This window comes from Rhinichthys klamathensis, unplaced genomic scaffold (assembly GCF_029890125.1).
Source record: "Rhinichthys klamathensis goyatoka isolate OS25496 unplaced genomic scaffold, OSU_Roscu_1.1 h1tg000501l_1, whole genome shotgun sequence".
NCBI lineage: Eukaryota > Metazoa > Chordata > Actinopteri > Cypriniformes > Leuciscidae > Rhinichthys > Rhinichthys klamathensis.
The window spans coordinates 1075788-1093854 of NW_026606982.1; the positions used below are offsets into that span (position 1 = coordinate 1075788).

Here is an 18067-nt window from a genome sequence, read left to right on the forward strand (position 1 = left end):
GTTGACATTCTCTTTCTCTAGCTGAGTATTGGGTAACATATAGCCTATAACAAAAATTGTTTGAGAAAGGTGTGTTTATGCATTAATAGCTGCATAATTTCAAGCTACTGTTCAAAAGAAGAAGAAAAAATGTGGAAACAAATCTGTAATTCTAAGGTGTGTATTCTGTATTGGTAGCCTACTTATGTGCTTTCTGTTATCTGTGTGTCCCTCTTGTCTTTTTTTTAATTCACCTCTGGAAACCCTGGTTTTGTAGTTAATTAATATGTATTATATTAATATTAATATTAATAATTAATATTAATATAAAGACTAATATAAAATGACACTATTTCATGCAGTCAGGTCAGAAAAAAAGTGATGGAAGGGCAAGTGAGTAACCTAGGCCAACAGAAGAAGAAAAAAATAATAATTTGAGGGTTATAATGTGTACTCTGAAGGGGATAGGCAGGGCTCAACAATACATAGTAAAATATATACGGGGTAAGATAGGCAAAAGATACTGTAAATAAATCAAGAAGCGTCATGCGTGGCATTACATTTTCCTCCAAAACATATGCAATGAATTTCTTTGAACCCAAGACAATTCCACAACAAGAGTCATTCATTCATTCAGACACAATGACAAGCTATTTAAAAAGTGTGAATTTAGTTCCTGGAAACACCTTTTCCCTGTCTCGCCTCAAAATAAATAAATCCAAGTCACATTGACCTCTGTTTGCACAACAAAAACTTTGTTATGGACACAATCTCAGTTCTCAAGATATTCGCGGAGTAATTCAACTTCAACGAAGTCATTGTGATATCAAACGTACTCGATTACTAACGTAACCTCGGTTCCCTGAGAGATAGGAGAACGAGTATTGCGTAGCTATACGCTATGGGAAAACTCCTTTTCTCGAGAATATTGAAGCCTTTATTTTAAAACGCAGTACAGCTGCACAGCAAGCACAGTGCAGGCTGTCTAAGCGCGCTGATTGATAAATCGACTGAAGCGACAGCACCTGGACGTGCAGCATAATAGCACAGCCGGCTACGCAATACTCGTTCCCTTATCTCTCAGGAAACCGAGGTTATGTTAGTAACCAAGTACGTTCCCTTTCGAGAATGGTTCACTCGTATTGCGTAGCTATATGCTATGGGAACCCATTTTAAAACGCTGTGCTATTAGCTGATGACTTCGCTCTGACTACCGCCTGGAGCTGAGAAGCCCAAGACTTATAGTAGAACTAAAGTCAGAATCCAACGGGGACCGGATGAGACGGGGCCCTCGAAGGAATATGTAGAGGCTTGGGCCCAACAGGGGCCAAGACCTCCTATATAGAAAGGACTCGTGCCTGCAGGGCTGGCACTTCCAAGTTGTAAAATCTTATAAATGTGGACGGCGAAGACCAGCCAGCCGCCACACAAATGTCTTCAATTGGTACACCACTGGACCATGCCCATGAAGAGGTCATGCACCCCTTGTGGAATGAGCCCTGACGCCTATGGGGCATTGAAGGCCCATTGAAGTGTAGGCTAAAGAGATAGCATCAACTATCCATCGTGATAAACTCTGCTTCGTGACCGGGAACCCTTTGGTGCGCCCACCGAAGCATACAAAGAGCTGTTCCGACTGCCTGAACGGGGCAGAACGCTCTAAATAGACTCTGAGAGCCCTGACAGGGCAGAGTAGTTTCAAGTCTTTATCGTCTTCCGACGGGGGAAGAGCCAATAGTGAAATAATATGGGCTCTGCACGGAGTCGAGAGCACCTTGGGTACATAACCATGTCTTGGTTTGAGGATGACTCTGGAGTCGTTGGGCCCAAACTCAAGGCAGGAAGCATTCATGGAGAGCGCTTGGATTAAAGGAATATAAATGTCTTAAGCCTTGTATTTTTTAAATAAGTTTTAATAATAAAGTAAAGGCATAGAACCAGTTTATTTGTAGTTTATATATAATTATTTTATTAATTAAATTAATAAAAAAAAACAAAAAGACCTTGAGATATGTTTGGTAATTGTACCTGAATTAATTTAAAATTAATTTGCTATATTTCAGATCAATATATTTGTTTTCCTTAAAATTTTAATTAACATTAACTTTATTCTCATCTGAATTATAAATAATTTATTTCTGTATAAAATAATACTACCATTAAAAAACACATTTGATTTTCTTTTTTAATCAATGTAGAATGTGTAACTTAAAATAAACAGATTAGTGCTCTGTTTGAGGACAAGGAATGAGAACCAATGCAATATGATGAATCTCCAAAAGATGGCACCCACAGACTGTTTTTAAATGGGTTGGATAAATAGATAAGATAACAGCTGTCATCATGACTCATGAATGTTTTGCTAGTCAAACGGAAAATATATATAGTTCTTCCCTCCCGTTTATCTACAGTTCAGATCTAGAATTCTGAAGTGAAATAAAGTAGCACTGTAATAAATTTATGAATTAACCAGAGCAAGAGAAAGCGAGAGAGAGAGTGTGCATGCGCAAGTGAGTAAACTAATGTTGAAGCTTGTTGGTTTAATTAATTGTAACTGACTGGGAAACCGAAGTTTTCCCAAACTTGCGATCTTAAAGAGGCCGGCGGGTCCTCTAACTCTTGTGGGTCGCCACCACTCGCCATACTCGTTCTCAGTGCTGTTATCTCTGGCTCACTCACTGGTCTGTCGACCTGACAAAAAACTGCACATAGGCGGAGCTCACCTAAAGCGTGGCTACAGATTATGTGTCCCTAAAGAACCTGCGTATCTAACAGTAGTTCCGCATTACATTAATTAATTTTTACGCGAGTTTTATTTATTTTTATACCGTGTATTCTCCGTGTAAATTCATGCACCGAACCGTGACGCCCGTACCGTTTCGGTTTAATACGAATACATGTACCGTTCCACCCCTAGATCCGGCTCTCGTCCAGCAGCTCTTGGAGAAAGGAAAGTACCAGTGGTACTTCACACGAATATGGGTCTAGGTTCCGAGCTGAGCACCAGCCGGTGAACACTGACCACTTAAGGGCGTAGAGGCGTCTTGTGGACGGAGCTCTAGCCTCGGCAGTAGGACCCGTTGAGGGGCCATACATGGAGGGCCCACAAGTTGGGACGGGGGTGCCAGACTGTCCTGTTCGTCTGCTTGAGGAGGTCCTTACTCAGCGGAATAGGCCAGGGAGCTTTCCCTAGCAGCTCCATCAACTCGGGGAACCATGGTAAATGGGTCTGGGTCCGCCAGAGAGGGGCTATTAAGAGGACTGCACACTTGTTCTCCCTGATCCGTTTGATGACCTGAGGGAGCATCAAGACCGGAGGGAATGCGTAAAGAGGGCTGCTGGGACATTCGTGGGCCAGCGCATCCCTGTTCTTCGAAAAGAATATTGGGCAGTGAAAGTTGTCTACTGTCCTCTGCCCTCCCGAAGACACTCCAGATCAAAAGAACCGTCTGAGGGTTGAGAGACCATTCCTCGGGGGGAACGTTGTCTCGAGATAGCATATCTGCACTCTGGTTCAGTATGCCCGGTACATGCGCCACTCTGAGCGAGCGCAGGTTGGCATGAGCCCATAAGAGGAGCTGTTTGGCAATGATGTACAGGTTAGGGGTGGAACGGTACATGTATTCGTATTGAACCGAAACGGTACGGGCGTCACGGTTCGGTGCACGAATTTGCACAGAGAATACACGGTACAAATAAATTAAAAAAACTCTTAAATAGCGATCAATCTCGCTCTATTCGCTTTTGGTGTGACTGTGAACGCAGCAATGAACAGGCTGCGATCAAGATTGCAATGCTGGAGTGTGTGTGTGTGTGTGCGAGAAAGAGAGAGAGGCGCGGGCGCGAATCGCGCAATCGAACAGTGTGTGTGTGTGTGTGTGTGTGTGTGTGTGTGTGTGCGAGAAAGAGAGAGGGGCGCGGGCGCGAATCGCGCGATCGAACAGTGTGTGTGAGAGGCACGGGCGATGAACAGTGGAAACATAAAAACATACTCCGTCATACAGGACATCATTAAAACTGCAAAATTGTTTACTTATATTTGTGTACACTCGCAATAAAACACAACATTGTGCTTTTGTCACACTCTAAACTCTTGTCAAACTGTAACCTACAACTGTTAACAAAAGTTTTTAATGGTAGTATTATTTTATACGGAAATCAATTATTTATAATTCAGATGAGAATAAAGTTAGGGTTAATTGAAATGAAGGAAAACAAATATATTGATCTGAAATAGCAAATTAATTTTAAATTCATTCAGGTACAATTACCAAACATATCTCAAGGTCTTTTTAATAATTTAATTTATAAACGAATTATATAAAACTACTGTCAGTGCACTACAAATAAACTGGTTCTATGCCTTTATTAATAAAACTTATTTAAAAAATACAAGGCTTAAGACATTTATAAAAATGCCTTCTGCATTTTTGTTTTGCTTTTCACTCCATTGTACCGAAATCATACCGAACCGTGACGTCTGAACCGAGGTATGAACCGAACCGTGACTTCTGTGTACCGTTCCACCCCTAGTACAGGTTGTATGACCTGAGACCGCCATGGCGATTTATATTTGACACCACTGCCATGTTGTCCGTCCGGACCAAGACATGGTGTTTTTAGGGCTAGAAAGACCGCTTTCATTTCGAGGCAGTTGATATGTAGGCACTTCTCCGAGCTCGACCAGAGGCAGGCCTGCCCTTGTACAGAGCCCCCCAACCTAAGTTGGAGGCGTGTGTTGAAATCACCTTCCTCCTTGAGGCCAGACCCATGGTTACACCAGACTGGTACCAGCTGGTGTCTTTCCAAGGGGCCAGGGCTCTGATACAACCATGGTTTACCCTGATACGTAGGCGGCCAAAGGCGAATCTCAAGAATGGCCTGTGATGGGGGGCTATTTGAATGTGAAAGTAAGCATCTTTCAGATCCACTGAGAAAAACCAATCCCTCGGGCGAATTTCCGCAAGGATTTGTTTGGTCGTCAGCATCCTGAACGGTCGTCCCATGAGGGCCTTGTTCAGGTGTCTGAGATCTAAAATAGGCCTGAGCGAATTGTAGCGAGTAACCTCATTTTGTTGTGCTCAATACTCATTTTGACACGTCAGGCCATCCTTAAAAATATTCTTGTTTGCCGTAACCCGACCGACCCTGTCAAATTAGGACCGACCCAATTATTTATTTATTTTTCCTTTTAGTCCGACCGACTTGCCGGTTGTAAACTTGCATTAAGACCGACCGATTTTTTTTTTTTACTCTTCAAACAACTAATACAAATGCAATAAAATAATATAGATTTATTATAGTAAGTATTGTGAATATAAATTGCGTAGGCTACGTTCTTTCTTTTAAATAAAAACCCGTGGCGTCATCTATTATGATTATGTTTACACCATTGGTTTACGCATGTCACACTATGGCCTGTGCGTTCGCTTCGTTTCATTCACTGTCAATGGTTCGCGCTCGGTGATGATGGCTGCGGCGCGGCTGCTTGTGAAATACGTTTGTATGAGCCTACATTTAGTCGCTCATTATTCGAAATTCAAATAGGGAATCGATGTTAACGGCCTTTTCTCGGAGCGCGTCCAGCTCGTCATGACATGCCCACCGCGAACGCGCGTCACACAGCAACTGCAGGCTCTGACAAACAAACACACATAAGTGTGGGAAGCCAAACACACCGAAAGGGGGACGAAACGGCGCGGTGTGTTACAGAGTTCGCGCTGCGCTGACTTGTAATCTGCGCTGCTCAATGGACCGAGACGCGCGAGCGCGACAGACTCGACAGCGCAGAGAGAAGTGTTTGCTTGCGCCAGCCAATGGTCAGAGCGGCGGGGACTAATCTCACCAGCGCCACGCTGACCAATAAAACAGCACATCCCATACCGAAATGTACTAAATTGCACAAAAGAAAATCGACCATTCCATAATATGTCAGGACTACTTAATCGGCCTATAGTTTCCTACAATGCGCCTAGCTATTTGACCACACTGATTTCCGTTAATAATAGCAGATGTTTATGGGTCAAATCTCTCACTCTCTCCCTGCAACTTTTTGTTACCCTCCTTTCCTGCCCCTAGACCAGAAAGGGGGCTTGTAACAGTATGGGTCAAATGTAAACGAATGGTGCCAAACGCGCTGTTTTATTGGTCGGCGCGGCGCTGGTGAGATTAGTCATTTTAATTTATTTGTTTCCCTCTGAAAATCCACTTTCATTGAAATCTAGTGGCTCCTTTTCTTTCTTTTTTTTGATTCTGCCTATTTTTTTCCAAATGAATGCAGCTGGAATTAATGCAATAAATATGTTTTTTTTTTTACAAATATTTCAAATTGTTTGTGGTCTATAACCTGTATCAGAATGAGGTTCGCAATGGTGCGCCCGAAGGCATGGGGGTTGAAGACCCAGTCAGTGACGTCACGATATGCAAATTTGTTTAAATTCATACCGACCTAATCACCATGACCAAAATTATCCTTTTTTTTTTACATTGAATCTTGAAAAAAAAATATATAGACCTACCTACCGACCCTTTTTTTTTTTTTTTTGCTGTTACTGCAAACCAAAATATTTTTAAGGATGGCCTCAGGGATGGCTTCCCAGGCCCGCCTTCTCTTCATTTCTGCTGGATTAGGACGGCTTCCAAGGCTCCGGGTCCAGCGGAAGTTTAGGCCGGGGACCCTGGTGCTTTGGAAAGGGGAAACGGGCAGCTCCGAACGGGAGGGCGCGAGGGGCGGGGTCGCTTTCTGACGTAAAGAGAGCTAGCCGCGAGCGCAGAGCGGCATGTTCATGCAGTGAGAGCAGCTTCGGCGCGTTCCGTGCCGAGGCAGGAAGCACACTCACTGTGCCCGTCAGTGTGATGCAGGGAGACCCCGCATGAAACACAGACCGGGCGCGGCGAGTTTAGGAAGCTGAGCAGGAGGCTGCCAGTCGCTGAGCTGCTGCTGCAGGTCGCTGCGTTCTGCTGCTGGGCTGTTCAACGGCGAGAGAGGCTTCTTTGTACGGAGAAGTCAGCGAAGAGATGCGTCGTTCGCTGAAGGAGATTAAATCTGATTCCTATGGAGAAATGGGCCGCTTATATAGTCAGCAGCCAGGTTCGCGCATCCTCACTGCTTCGCCATAGGTTTGTGCAGTTGCCGCAGCCTAGCCAATCAGCACGCTTAGACAGCCTCCACTGTGCTTGCTGTGCAGCTTGCTGTGCGTTTTAAAATAAAGGCTTCAATATTCTCGAGAAAAGGAGTTTTCCCATAGCGTATAGCTACGCAATACGAGTGAACCGTTCTCGAAAGGGAACCAGTTTGTGTCTGACCATTCAAGAGATCGGTCCAGGGAACTAAAACACTCTTTTAGTTCTTTGATTTCAATAGCTACTGATCTACTGAGAACTATAGTATGCTTAGAGGAAGAATGACTACAGTGTTCCTGGTGCTCAGATTACCCTAAAGAGAGAGACACTAAAAGAGACATTCAACACTCTGCCACAGCTATAAACAGGATTGGGACTTCCTGTTACTTTGTGTGCAAATATGGACCCTTTTCACAGAATTGATTTCACTTTTTTTAGCAGAATAAATATGGCAAATTAGTTAACACCAGGCATCTCATGACATTTTATTGATATTTTTCAAAAACTTTAATCATGAAAAATTAATAACTGCAACTTTTAATGTTTATAAAATGTGACATTGCAGACTGAAAAAAATGGTTTAGTATTGTGGACAACACTTAACTGCATCACATAAAGAATTAAACTCATTCAACTATACAGCCTCAACATACAGTTTAAATACTGCTGAAGGGGTGGATTCTGGAATCCACTGCTGCTTCAATGTATATCTAATGAGTGATTATAATCAAGGTATTAATCAATATTTTTTCCTTCTAAATATCACATGAGTGAATGACTTCTCTAGGCTTATGAGATTTTACCTTGTTATAGAAGTTACCAGTGTGATTACTGAAATGTTCTTTTCATGTATTATCTAATGGCTGTATTAAACATCTGAGAGGTGACTGAAGGGTCTGGCCCATGCCAGGAATGCAGTGACAGTGCTTGCTCATTTAGACCAGCTTCCAGAAATGAAATATGGACTTGTTTTGTTTGAGAATTTAGGTCTTCAACATGTGTTAAAACATTCGGTTTTAACCCAATGGGGTCATTGGAACCAATAGTTTAAGGAACCATTTCCTTGTTAAAGCCTTACTTTCCAGTTAGACTAAAGTGAAGCTGTGTGTCAGTGTGTGTGTTAGTCTTTTTGGTAACAGGTTAAGGAACCACTGGCATTATTGGAGATTGACTGAGTTGTTGTTCTGGACATGTTGGTGCCCAGCAACCCAAATCTGCGACCTGAAAGGTCACGACGTGCCTAATTTCAGGGTCCGAGTGTCAGTCCGCTAATTGATGGAGATATGCTTCAGTCTATCTGTTTACGTGTGGAAAATTACTATGTTTATCTATTTTTTTAGCCAATCAGAAGCATACAACCTAAAGCAAGGACATAGCTGAGACCTTGGTGTATGGTATAATTGCTGTGATCTTTGTAACTGTAAGCGGGGCGGCCTACGAACTCCTTGTGAGTCTTGAAGCTGACTTCTGCCTGATGAAACTGCAAACTATCTTCAGTAAAACTTTTCTTTTTTATTATAATTTATTATAATTCTGACTCTTGTCTTCAATTGACTCCACTCTTGACTCCGGGTCTTAATTAATCATATCTGGGCCCGTATTCATAAAGATCCTAAGAATCCTCTCAGAAAACTCTTAATTTAGCTTAAAAACTTTTACGTAGGAGTCTCAGCTTAACACTAGAACGGCCACGACGGTCATTTTGACCGTTTTGAATTTTATATCTGCAATAACTTTGTTGAAAAAATAAATAAAATCCTCCTGGTACCTGACTTTTCCTAAAAGTGTCTGTATTTTCATTTAAAATGTTTTTAATATAAATTACACATAAGGCAAACAAACAAATGAACATATTTACCTATTTCGGCCATAGACGGTCATTATGACCGCACTGAATTTCGCGGTATTCTTTTGTTACAATTCTCGCGGTTGACCTTTGTCTATTAGGAAATAATCAGAAGATTCAATTCCAAAATGACAGATATGTTTATTGAGAGCTGGTCAGATGCTGGGAGAGTTAAGGTGTGCAAATGTCCGGTATGAAGCCCTTGGCAGCACAGGGACGCTGGAGTGAGTGCTGAACACGGGATGACACACGGAAAACGGATACAGGCAGGGAACAAACACGCAGGAAAAATCCACAACGATCTGACAAAGACTAGGCAACAACAGTAACACTGAAAAGGGTCGAATCGCTGATCAGTCACAGCGGGCGCGTTGATCAAAGCGGGCGTGCTGATCAGCTGCAATGATCAGCAACCACGCACACACACACACACACACAACAAGACGAGAAAGGAGACAGCGAATTCATAAACCGTGACATTGTCTCTCTCACTGTCAAAAGAATATCTAAATAAGATACTTTTAGTTGTTATCTTGTTCTGAGTTATGTTGAATGGATATGGAAATATAGCTAGGCCTATCTGTTGTGAATAGGCCCTATGAGATAATTACGGGCTACTGATATTATTATTTATAAATGTACAATTAAACTTTTTTTAAATGTACAGTTTGGTGTTGTTTTGTTTTTAAAAGATATCCTAATACAATAAATGCATTCATCTCTCAATTGGGTATTTATCATTAAAGATATAGAGATTGCAATCTAACGGTCAAAATGACCGCTTGTGGCAGTTCTAGTAGTTATGGAATTCTGGCGCTTCTAGTGTTAAGAGCGATTCGGGACCGATCTGAGAGCAACTCTGAGTAAGGAAAAGACAAAAACGTTCATCTTAGTGAGGAGGCGGGGCTGACCCCGTTGCTATGTGTGACACAATCTTTTGAAGACTGTGATTGGTTGGTTGTCCAAAAAGGAAAAAAAAAGAGTGATTTTAAGTATATGGTCTATTCTAAGCCTTCGCTTTGAAATTACATGCGTAATTTTTCCTATTTGACTGTTCTCACACACACACACACACACACATTATATGTGTGTATATAAATCCTTTTTTTTTTTTTTTTTTACCATGCTGTTAATTTCCTATAAGGTATTTGATTGGCTTAGAATGATAAAAATTGTTCCACTCTTTCCAATTACACTGATTGCTGGCATGTCTATTTAAGTGGTGGTTTGAATGTTAGTTTTAATGTAACAAACATGGAATCAAAACCAAGAAGGGCGAGAAAGCCCGACTGGACAGAGGAACAGTGTTTACTGTTAGCCCAGTTAGTGGATGAACACAAGGCCATCCTTATAGGAAAATTCGGGCCGGGTGTCAATCTATAGCGTCTTATTAACTCACTGTCATCTATTGCAACACATTTCTTCTCCCTCTTCGTCTTTCTGCCATTTTTTCCTCTGCTAAAGAAACTCTTAAGCCTCTTAAAAGTCCTCGTCCGTACTCCTAACAATTTTGACCTTAAGACCTCTTTTAAGGGTAAAGATACTTTCTGAATTATTTTTTTCTTTACTAGGATTTTTTCTTTGATTTTAAGAGTAAACGCCCACATTTTTAAGAATTTTCTTAGAACTTTGTCACTAGGAGCGACTCTTTGCATTAAGATTCTTTATGAATACGGGCCCTGGTCGGTCCTTGGGTCCTTAACTGTAAATCCCCTAACACTGCTGTTCAGCGAGTGACAGCAAATCTGACTTCTGTAGATATTTCTCAATATTTGCTCTTTTAGGCAATATTTGCTTTTTTTTTTCTTTAGCTGTTGGAGCAAAAGTGAACACCCAAAATGAAATAATTTACAACTCGTCCTCAAGTTGTTCCAAAACCATATGACCTTCCTCTGTGAACCATAAAAAATGGAAGGCAATGGTAACCAAATATGTTCAAATTATCTTCTTTTGTGTTCCACAGAAGAAATAAATCCATAATGGTTTGGAAAGACATGTGGATGAGTAAATGATAACAGCATATTCATTTTTGGATTGAGTATCCCTTTAAGGCACTTTAAACCTAAAATCACTAAAATTGGGCTGAGCAGCAGCATTTTCAGATATAAATTCCAGTACAACCCTTCATATTTTGACACGCACACATGCGGGAACCCATATGCATGCATGAACTTATGTTTTGTCAAATCTAAATAAGAACTGTTAAAAGCGGTTACGGCTAGCATTAGCATACATCTGCATCAGCCTTTAATACAGGGATCCAAAAAGCAACACTACATGTGCACAACGAACAGGCACATACATAATTCATATACATGCATGACCACAAACTACCTTAATGTAAGTCATTTCCATGAAAGGCAACTTTGCACATGAATATTCTATAGTGCATACTACAGCAAAAAAAAGTCTGATGATATTAAGAGAAAAAAAAATCAATATTTATTAACAGTCAGCATTTTATTTTTCTTCATCTTCCATTATTGTTAATAAATGCCACTTGTACTTTACTTCTACATGAAGATAATGCATTATGAAAAAAAAAACGTTTATTGGTCATTCTCTCTGATAAACACCTTGATTAGCCAAAAGTAGAGACAAATCTGAGCTTTTCTTTTTTTAAATAAACCCAACCATCTCACATCAAGCCAGTCTTTGTCACATAAAGATTCTCGTTCAGTTGCTCAGATATGGGTTTAGAAACGAGTATGTGTACGTACATGAACTTTGAACACACTTCTTCAGCTACTCTTTCAAACCTCACCACTGCAATAAGTTTGCAGTTTTTGTTTTGTTTTTTGCTCACATGTGACTCAGATCTGTTTTTCTCAAGACAGTGTGAACAGCAAAAACCACATGCAATCTGATCTATTCAATTCCAATTTGTGCCACTTCCATAATGTGGTACTAAATCCAATACAGGTCAGCTATTTTGCAATGCGACCTCAGTCACTCTGAACAGTAACGTAATTCATGCAAATTTGATCAACATTCGTCACAATTCTGAGCTCATGTGAGTCACTTCAAAGATTTTACATAGGCCTACCTGACGTTATCAAGACAGTTGCGAAAGGTAGTCAGTGGAAGGACAGTGATGTCTAAGAATTCATAAGTATTAGGCTACAGTGACAGCTATATCCAAGCAAAACATGAGGGCTCCTATCATAAATGTTTAAAAACTCTGCTCTTTTTTCGTATCCTCATCTTTGTTTTTTATGTTGCCTGCGCATAAATTCACTGGCTTCGGCAGCAAGATAACACTATAAATAAATGCATAATCGCTTACTTTAGTGTTCTCCGTGTTTACTTACGTATGACTGCGTGCACTAAATGGTTTTAGTGCTTTTAAACAAAGCACTAAATGGTTTAGCTCCCCAACACTTGAGCGAGCTCTTAACGCATTATAGTCCGATCTCGAAATTCTGGCCAGTTGATAATACCTAGAATATCAAAATCGACTGCTGACGGTAGATCTTTTTCCTATTTAGCACCTAAACTCTGGAACAGTCTTCCTAACATTGTCCGGGAAGCAGACACACTATGTCAGTTTAAATCTAGACTAAAAACACATCTCTTTAACCTGGCATACACATAGAACATTATACATTCCTATTATTTAAATCAGTTAAATGATTATTAGGATGCATAAATTATGTCAGCCGGAACCGGGAACTTCCTATAACACCTGATGTAATTGTTACATCATAAGAAGAATGGCATCTACTACGCTAATGTTAGTCTTTCTGTTTATTCCGAGGTATACTGTGATCAGCCACATCCGGGCCGTATCCAGAGCAGATGGTGAACCTGCACATAGACAAGACCACAACGCATGATGTAGTCAGCCGGATCCGGGCCGTATCTAGATCAGATGGAGGACCTGCGCCTAGACACAACCACAATGCATCCCTGAAGTGTCAGCAGAGATTGTTTCTAGACTCTCCCCTCTGAAGGCCATCGGCACTGATCCTCAACAAACCCTTCTCCATAACGGCGTGATGACTCCGACCTTCAACCAGATGGAACTGGATATTATTCTGAATGTTCCAATCCAATCTGACTTCTGACCTATAATGCTGCCTGAATCATAATCATACACTGTTCGTTCATTGGTCAGAGAAGAACTGGCCCCCCGACTGAGCCTGGGTTCTCCAAAGGTTTTTTTTCTCCATTCTGTCACCTGATGGAGTTTTGGTTCCTTGCCACTGTCGCCTTTTTTCGCCTTTGTCGCCATTGGCTTTTGACTTGCTTAGTTGGGGACATTTAATTTAATATTCAACAATATCACTGATCTGCCTGCATTGACACCATTATATGAGAACTGAACTGAGCTGGACGATGACATCACTGTTTTCTCCAGAGCGGCTATATATATATTATACTTTTATACTTTTTTTTACAACAAAAATGAAATATCACTGAGCTTACTTAAGCTGGACTGTGATGCTATTTTCTTCTGGAAACAAACTTTGTTGCATTATTTTCGTGTTATCTCTGTAAAGCTGCTTTGAAACCATCTGTATTGTAAAAAGAGCTATATAAATAAAGGTGACTTGACAGCGTGCCGCGTTTGGATCAGAGCAATAAATCGGAATTAAGCACTAAGACGTAGTCCTTTAAACTGCCTTTAACCATTCTGTTAATGGAATTCTCACTGAACTTCAGAATTTAAAGCATTTGCTTTTAATGCACACATAAGGTCTTTGCAAGACAATGGTGGGAGATTACACATTTAGCCATTGTGAACTCCAGTACTGGACAATAGTAAAGCAAACTGCGCAAGAAGGATTGAAACTGATATTGAAGATCAAATTGAATGAGATGCATTGCAATGTACTGAATTGGGACATGTGAACATGTGGATCATGCATATTCACAGAAATGTGATCCAGTTCATCGATGAAGACACAAATGACGACAAAAAGATATATGCAGCTATCTTCTTGACTCATGTCATAAATAGCTCCCTTCAAAGGGGAAAACTGGTGGGAAAATGATGGCAAGAAAGACAAAGAGAAGGAATTCTTCATCTTTATCACACTTTAGCATCAGAGACTTGGGGGTATCTTCATACTCCAGTGTTAAGTTTGTGGCCAAACAGACAATAAAGACTGCTAATTAGGTCACTGAAGCCATTGGAACAGACCCACACTAGTACGCACATGCTACCATTTACTCAAGCCTACTCAAACTGTCAAACACACAGAAACTAACAAGCACACAAGCAATCTCATTCTCACAAAAGTGAACACAGATTGCAAGACGAGGATTCTCTGCAGTCATACATCTCCAGTTGAGTCAGCGACAAAGTCACTTCCTCTTATAGGTGACAGTCTGGTGTACATCCAACTATTTCCTCTTTCGAACACATCCATAGAAATCATGCACACAAACAAAAGTGCACACAAGCAGCCCTGTACTATCAACTAACGCAATCTGTAAGCTAACGACCCTGACAGTAACAGGGAAACCAGTGAACGTCTACTGTTATCTACAACAGCCACAGGCTTCTTTCGGCCAACAAGCCGTGTGTGTGAGAGAATCAAAACACAAGGCTTGATATAAACAAACGACCCTTCATACAGCTAAAATGGTTTTGAGACAGCCAAATAATCACAAAAGGCCTATCCACTAGTGTAACTCGATACAGTTGAATGGGAGTGTAGACATGATGCTGTGTGTAAGGTGTGCATGAATGAATGGATTAGTGTCCCTCCTCCCACTGTCTGCTTCACATCTGAATGGCTGTTGCTGCAGCAAGACTACCATTACAGACCACAGACACTTCCGAAAGAGATGCAGCCATTTAATTTTTAGCCTCATCTCTAGAAACAATAATGTAGCTAATCCGCTTTATACTGCAATATTTATGAGTGCAGCGATAGTACCCAAAAGACTCTGAATTGCCAGACCAAAGATTATTTAGATCAACAATAGCTCTTAATATTAATACAAACATCTAAATCATAATGCTAAACATTAGTTGAAAAAAAAATGCATTTTTAAATTACATCCATGGCTGCTTGCACGTTGACTTACACTGAGAGGATGAAGAAAGGCGCGATAGATTATAGAGACGAAGGGCAGCATCTTTTGTCTGGCACAACAGCCTCTATCTGCATTTACCGACGTTTTTTGCCATCCTTTAACGCCATATCCACTAAATAAGCTGTTCCCGTAATGATAAATAAAACTGCTTCGTCAAATATAAAGGGAGCATCTAGTTTTGTTGCGTCACGCGTGTTCGCAGAATAGATAGGGTGCAGTGTGGTTTCTACGGGTTTGCATTTTAAAACTTGCTGGATTAATTTACTGGAGCAAAGGTTAATGAAGATTGTCTCCTTTCGTTTCAGCTGTAGTGCTCTCTCTAGTTGTATTTATTCATGGAATATGAATGATCTGGGGGGAAATGGGATGTAAACCAAAACAAATAGAGACGCAGTGTCATAGCCAGTATTTCTAATTCCATGTCACAGCACTCAAGCTACGATAAACATGAGAAATGAAGCGTGATACTAACGGTTTTCCCTTGTACAAGCACCATGTGCACTGGCTATTGAAGTGAACACACAAAACCCCATTGACACACCGCGCAAATGCACCAAAAGGTACACGCTCTAGTTGTCTTTTTGTTGTCCTCCTAAAACATGAATCGTGAGAATCGGGTCAGTGGAGCAGGAAGGGAGATTAGCCCACATCTGCGGGACCCACCTGCTTGTGTAGTATCGGTCAGGTCGTAGTTTAGACCAGGGTATTCACGCAGTTTTCTTCCGCTGATGTTGAGCATCCCGGAGCAGACGGCATCTTCCAGTGCACGCTCCAGACTGCGGGCGGTGTGCAGCGGGTGTTGCTGCTGCTGCTGCTGCTGTTGAATCACGCCCGGGCTCCAGTGCGCGACGTTCAGATAATGCTGGCTCTGTAGAGCCGCCGCAGGTCCCACAGCTCCCTGACTCGCCGCCATTTTCATAAGTGAAATTATTCTGACAATAATAATAGGGGGCCGCCTGCCTGGCGTGCCGCGCATGCGCAGAGGACACAGGGGGGGTGGGGGGTATGCTACTACTGGAAAGGGGCGGAGGATTTGGCACAGCTCTTACGGCATGCATGTATTAGCATAAGGATGATCAAGAGAAACCATTCATGTTTTTGTTTTTGCAAAATTAGAGCAAGCTATATTTTCATCGGGAATATTTGTAATACGAGAACTTGGTTACAGCCCTTTCAAAAGCTTTGTTATAATTAAGTCATACTTTCGTTTTTAAAAATATCTCTCAGATAATTATTGAGTGGAAAGAGGTGAAATAAAGGATTAATGACTCTCAGGGCGTGTCTTAGGCCCTACCTCCTCTCATGTGGTTGCGGTTAGTGGGGTACAGAGAACGGGCCCTGAGCTCAAAGGCGAACCCTGGCGGCTGAATTGAGAAAATCCTTGCAACATAAGGGAGGTGTTGCTGACCCCATAAACTTTAAAGTCCACATGGAATCAAAATTGAAGTTTTTGGCTTTTAGTATGAATATGTTCTTACTTTTATAAGTTAGTGTGCTCCAAAACAATGACAAAATGCACATTTAGAAGACACGTTACAGTCTCGTACCTAGGCCTATTTATTTTCTACAGACTGTATTTATGTTTTATTTTTGATTATTCAATGAATAATCCCCCCCCCCCCCCCCCCCCCTCTGAATGTAATTGTCATTCTTTTAAAACAAAAAATCTCAAATAAGTGGTTGTGGTTGTCCCACCCTCGCGGCAGTAAACACATCATCAGAGAAGAGATGGCGCTGTAAGAGGGTGCAGAAGTTTGATAAAAGATTACAAGCAGCGTCGAGCACACATGAATTTAAATAATAATGATATTATAAAATGATTTATACTATTTATTGGCCTACTTTACAGTATAAAGAAAAAAGTCACTTTACAATTTACAACAAATTCTGATATAGCTATGAAGTGTTAACAGCCTATGTACACTCACCTAAATGATTATTAGGATACTAATACTGTGTTTGACCCCCTTTCGCCTTCAGAACTGCCTTAATTCTCCGTGGCATTGATTCAACAAGGTGCTGAAAGCATTCTTTAGCAATGTTGGCCCATATTGATAGGATAGCATCTTGCAGTTGATGGAGATTTGTGGGATGCACATCCAGGGCACGAAGCTCCCGTTCCACCACATCCCAAAGATGCTCTATTGGGTTGAGATCTGGTGACTGTGGGGGCCATTTTAGTACAGTGAACTCATTGTCATGTTCAAGAAACCAATTTGAAATGATTCGAGCTTTGTGACATGGTGCATTATCCTGCTGGAAGTAGCCATCAGAGGATGGTGGCCATAAAGGGATGGACGTGGTCAGAAACAATGCTCAGGTAGGCCGTGGCATTTAAACGATGCCCAATTGGCACTAAGGGGCCTAAAATGTGCCATGAAAACATCACCCACACCATTACACCACCACCACCAGCCTGCACAGTGGTAACAAGGCATGATGGATCCATGTTCTCATTCTGTTTACGCCAAATTCTGACTCTACCATCTGAATGTCTCAACAGAAATCGAGACTCATCAGACCAGGCAACATTTTTCCAGTCTTCAACTGTCCAATTTTGGTGAGCTCTTGCAAATTGTAGCCTCTTTTTCCTATTTGTAGTGGAGATGAGTGGTACCCGGTGGGGTCTTTTGCTGTTGTAGCCCACCAGCCTCAAGGTTGTGCGTGTTGTGGCTTCACAAATGCTTTGCTGCATACCTCGGTTGTAACAAGTGGTTATTTCAGTCAAAGTTGCTCTTCTATCAGCTTGAATCAGTCGGCCCATTCTCCTCTGACCTCTAGCATCAACAAGGCATTTTCGCCCACAGGACTGCCGCATACTGGATGTTTTTCCATTTTCACACCATTCTTTGTAAACCCTAGAAATGGTTGTGGGTGAAAATCCCAGTAACTGAGCAGATTGTGAAATACTCAGACCGGCCCGTCTGGCACCAACAACCATGCCATGCTCAAAATTGCTTAAATCACCTTTTTTTCCCATTCTGACATTCAGGCCATGTTTACACGGAAACGATCTGAAGAGAAAACGCAAAAGTGGCATTTCGTTTTCACTTTTTATTCTGCGTTTAGACG

General features: G+C 41.4%; 1 protein-coding gene across 3 annotated transcripts in view; it reads right to left on the reverse strand.

The window, feature by feature from the left end:
• Positions 1-15941, reverse strand: part of lrch2 (leucine-rich repeats and calponin homology (CH) domain containing 2) — a 131009-nt gene extending 115068 nt beyond the window's left edge. For all 3 annotated transcript variants that reach the window (XM_056237874.1, XM_056237873.1, XM_056237872.1), the window contains exon 1: positions 15659-15941. In XM_056237874.1, coding sequence (XP_056093849.1) covers positions 15659-15914 — 256 coding nt within the window. In that variant the 5' untranslated portion in view covers positions 15915-15941. The remainder of the gene's footprint in view (positions 1-15658) is intronic.
• Between the last annotated feature and the right edge of the window lie 2126 nt (positions 15942-18067).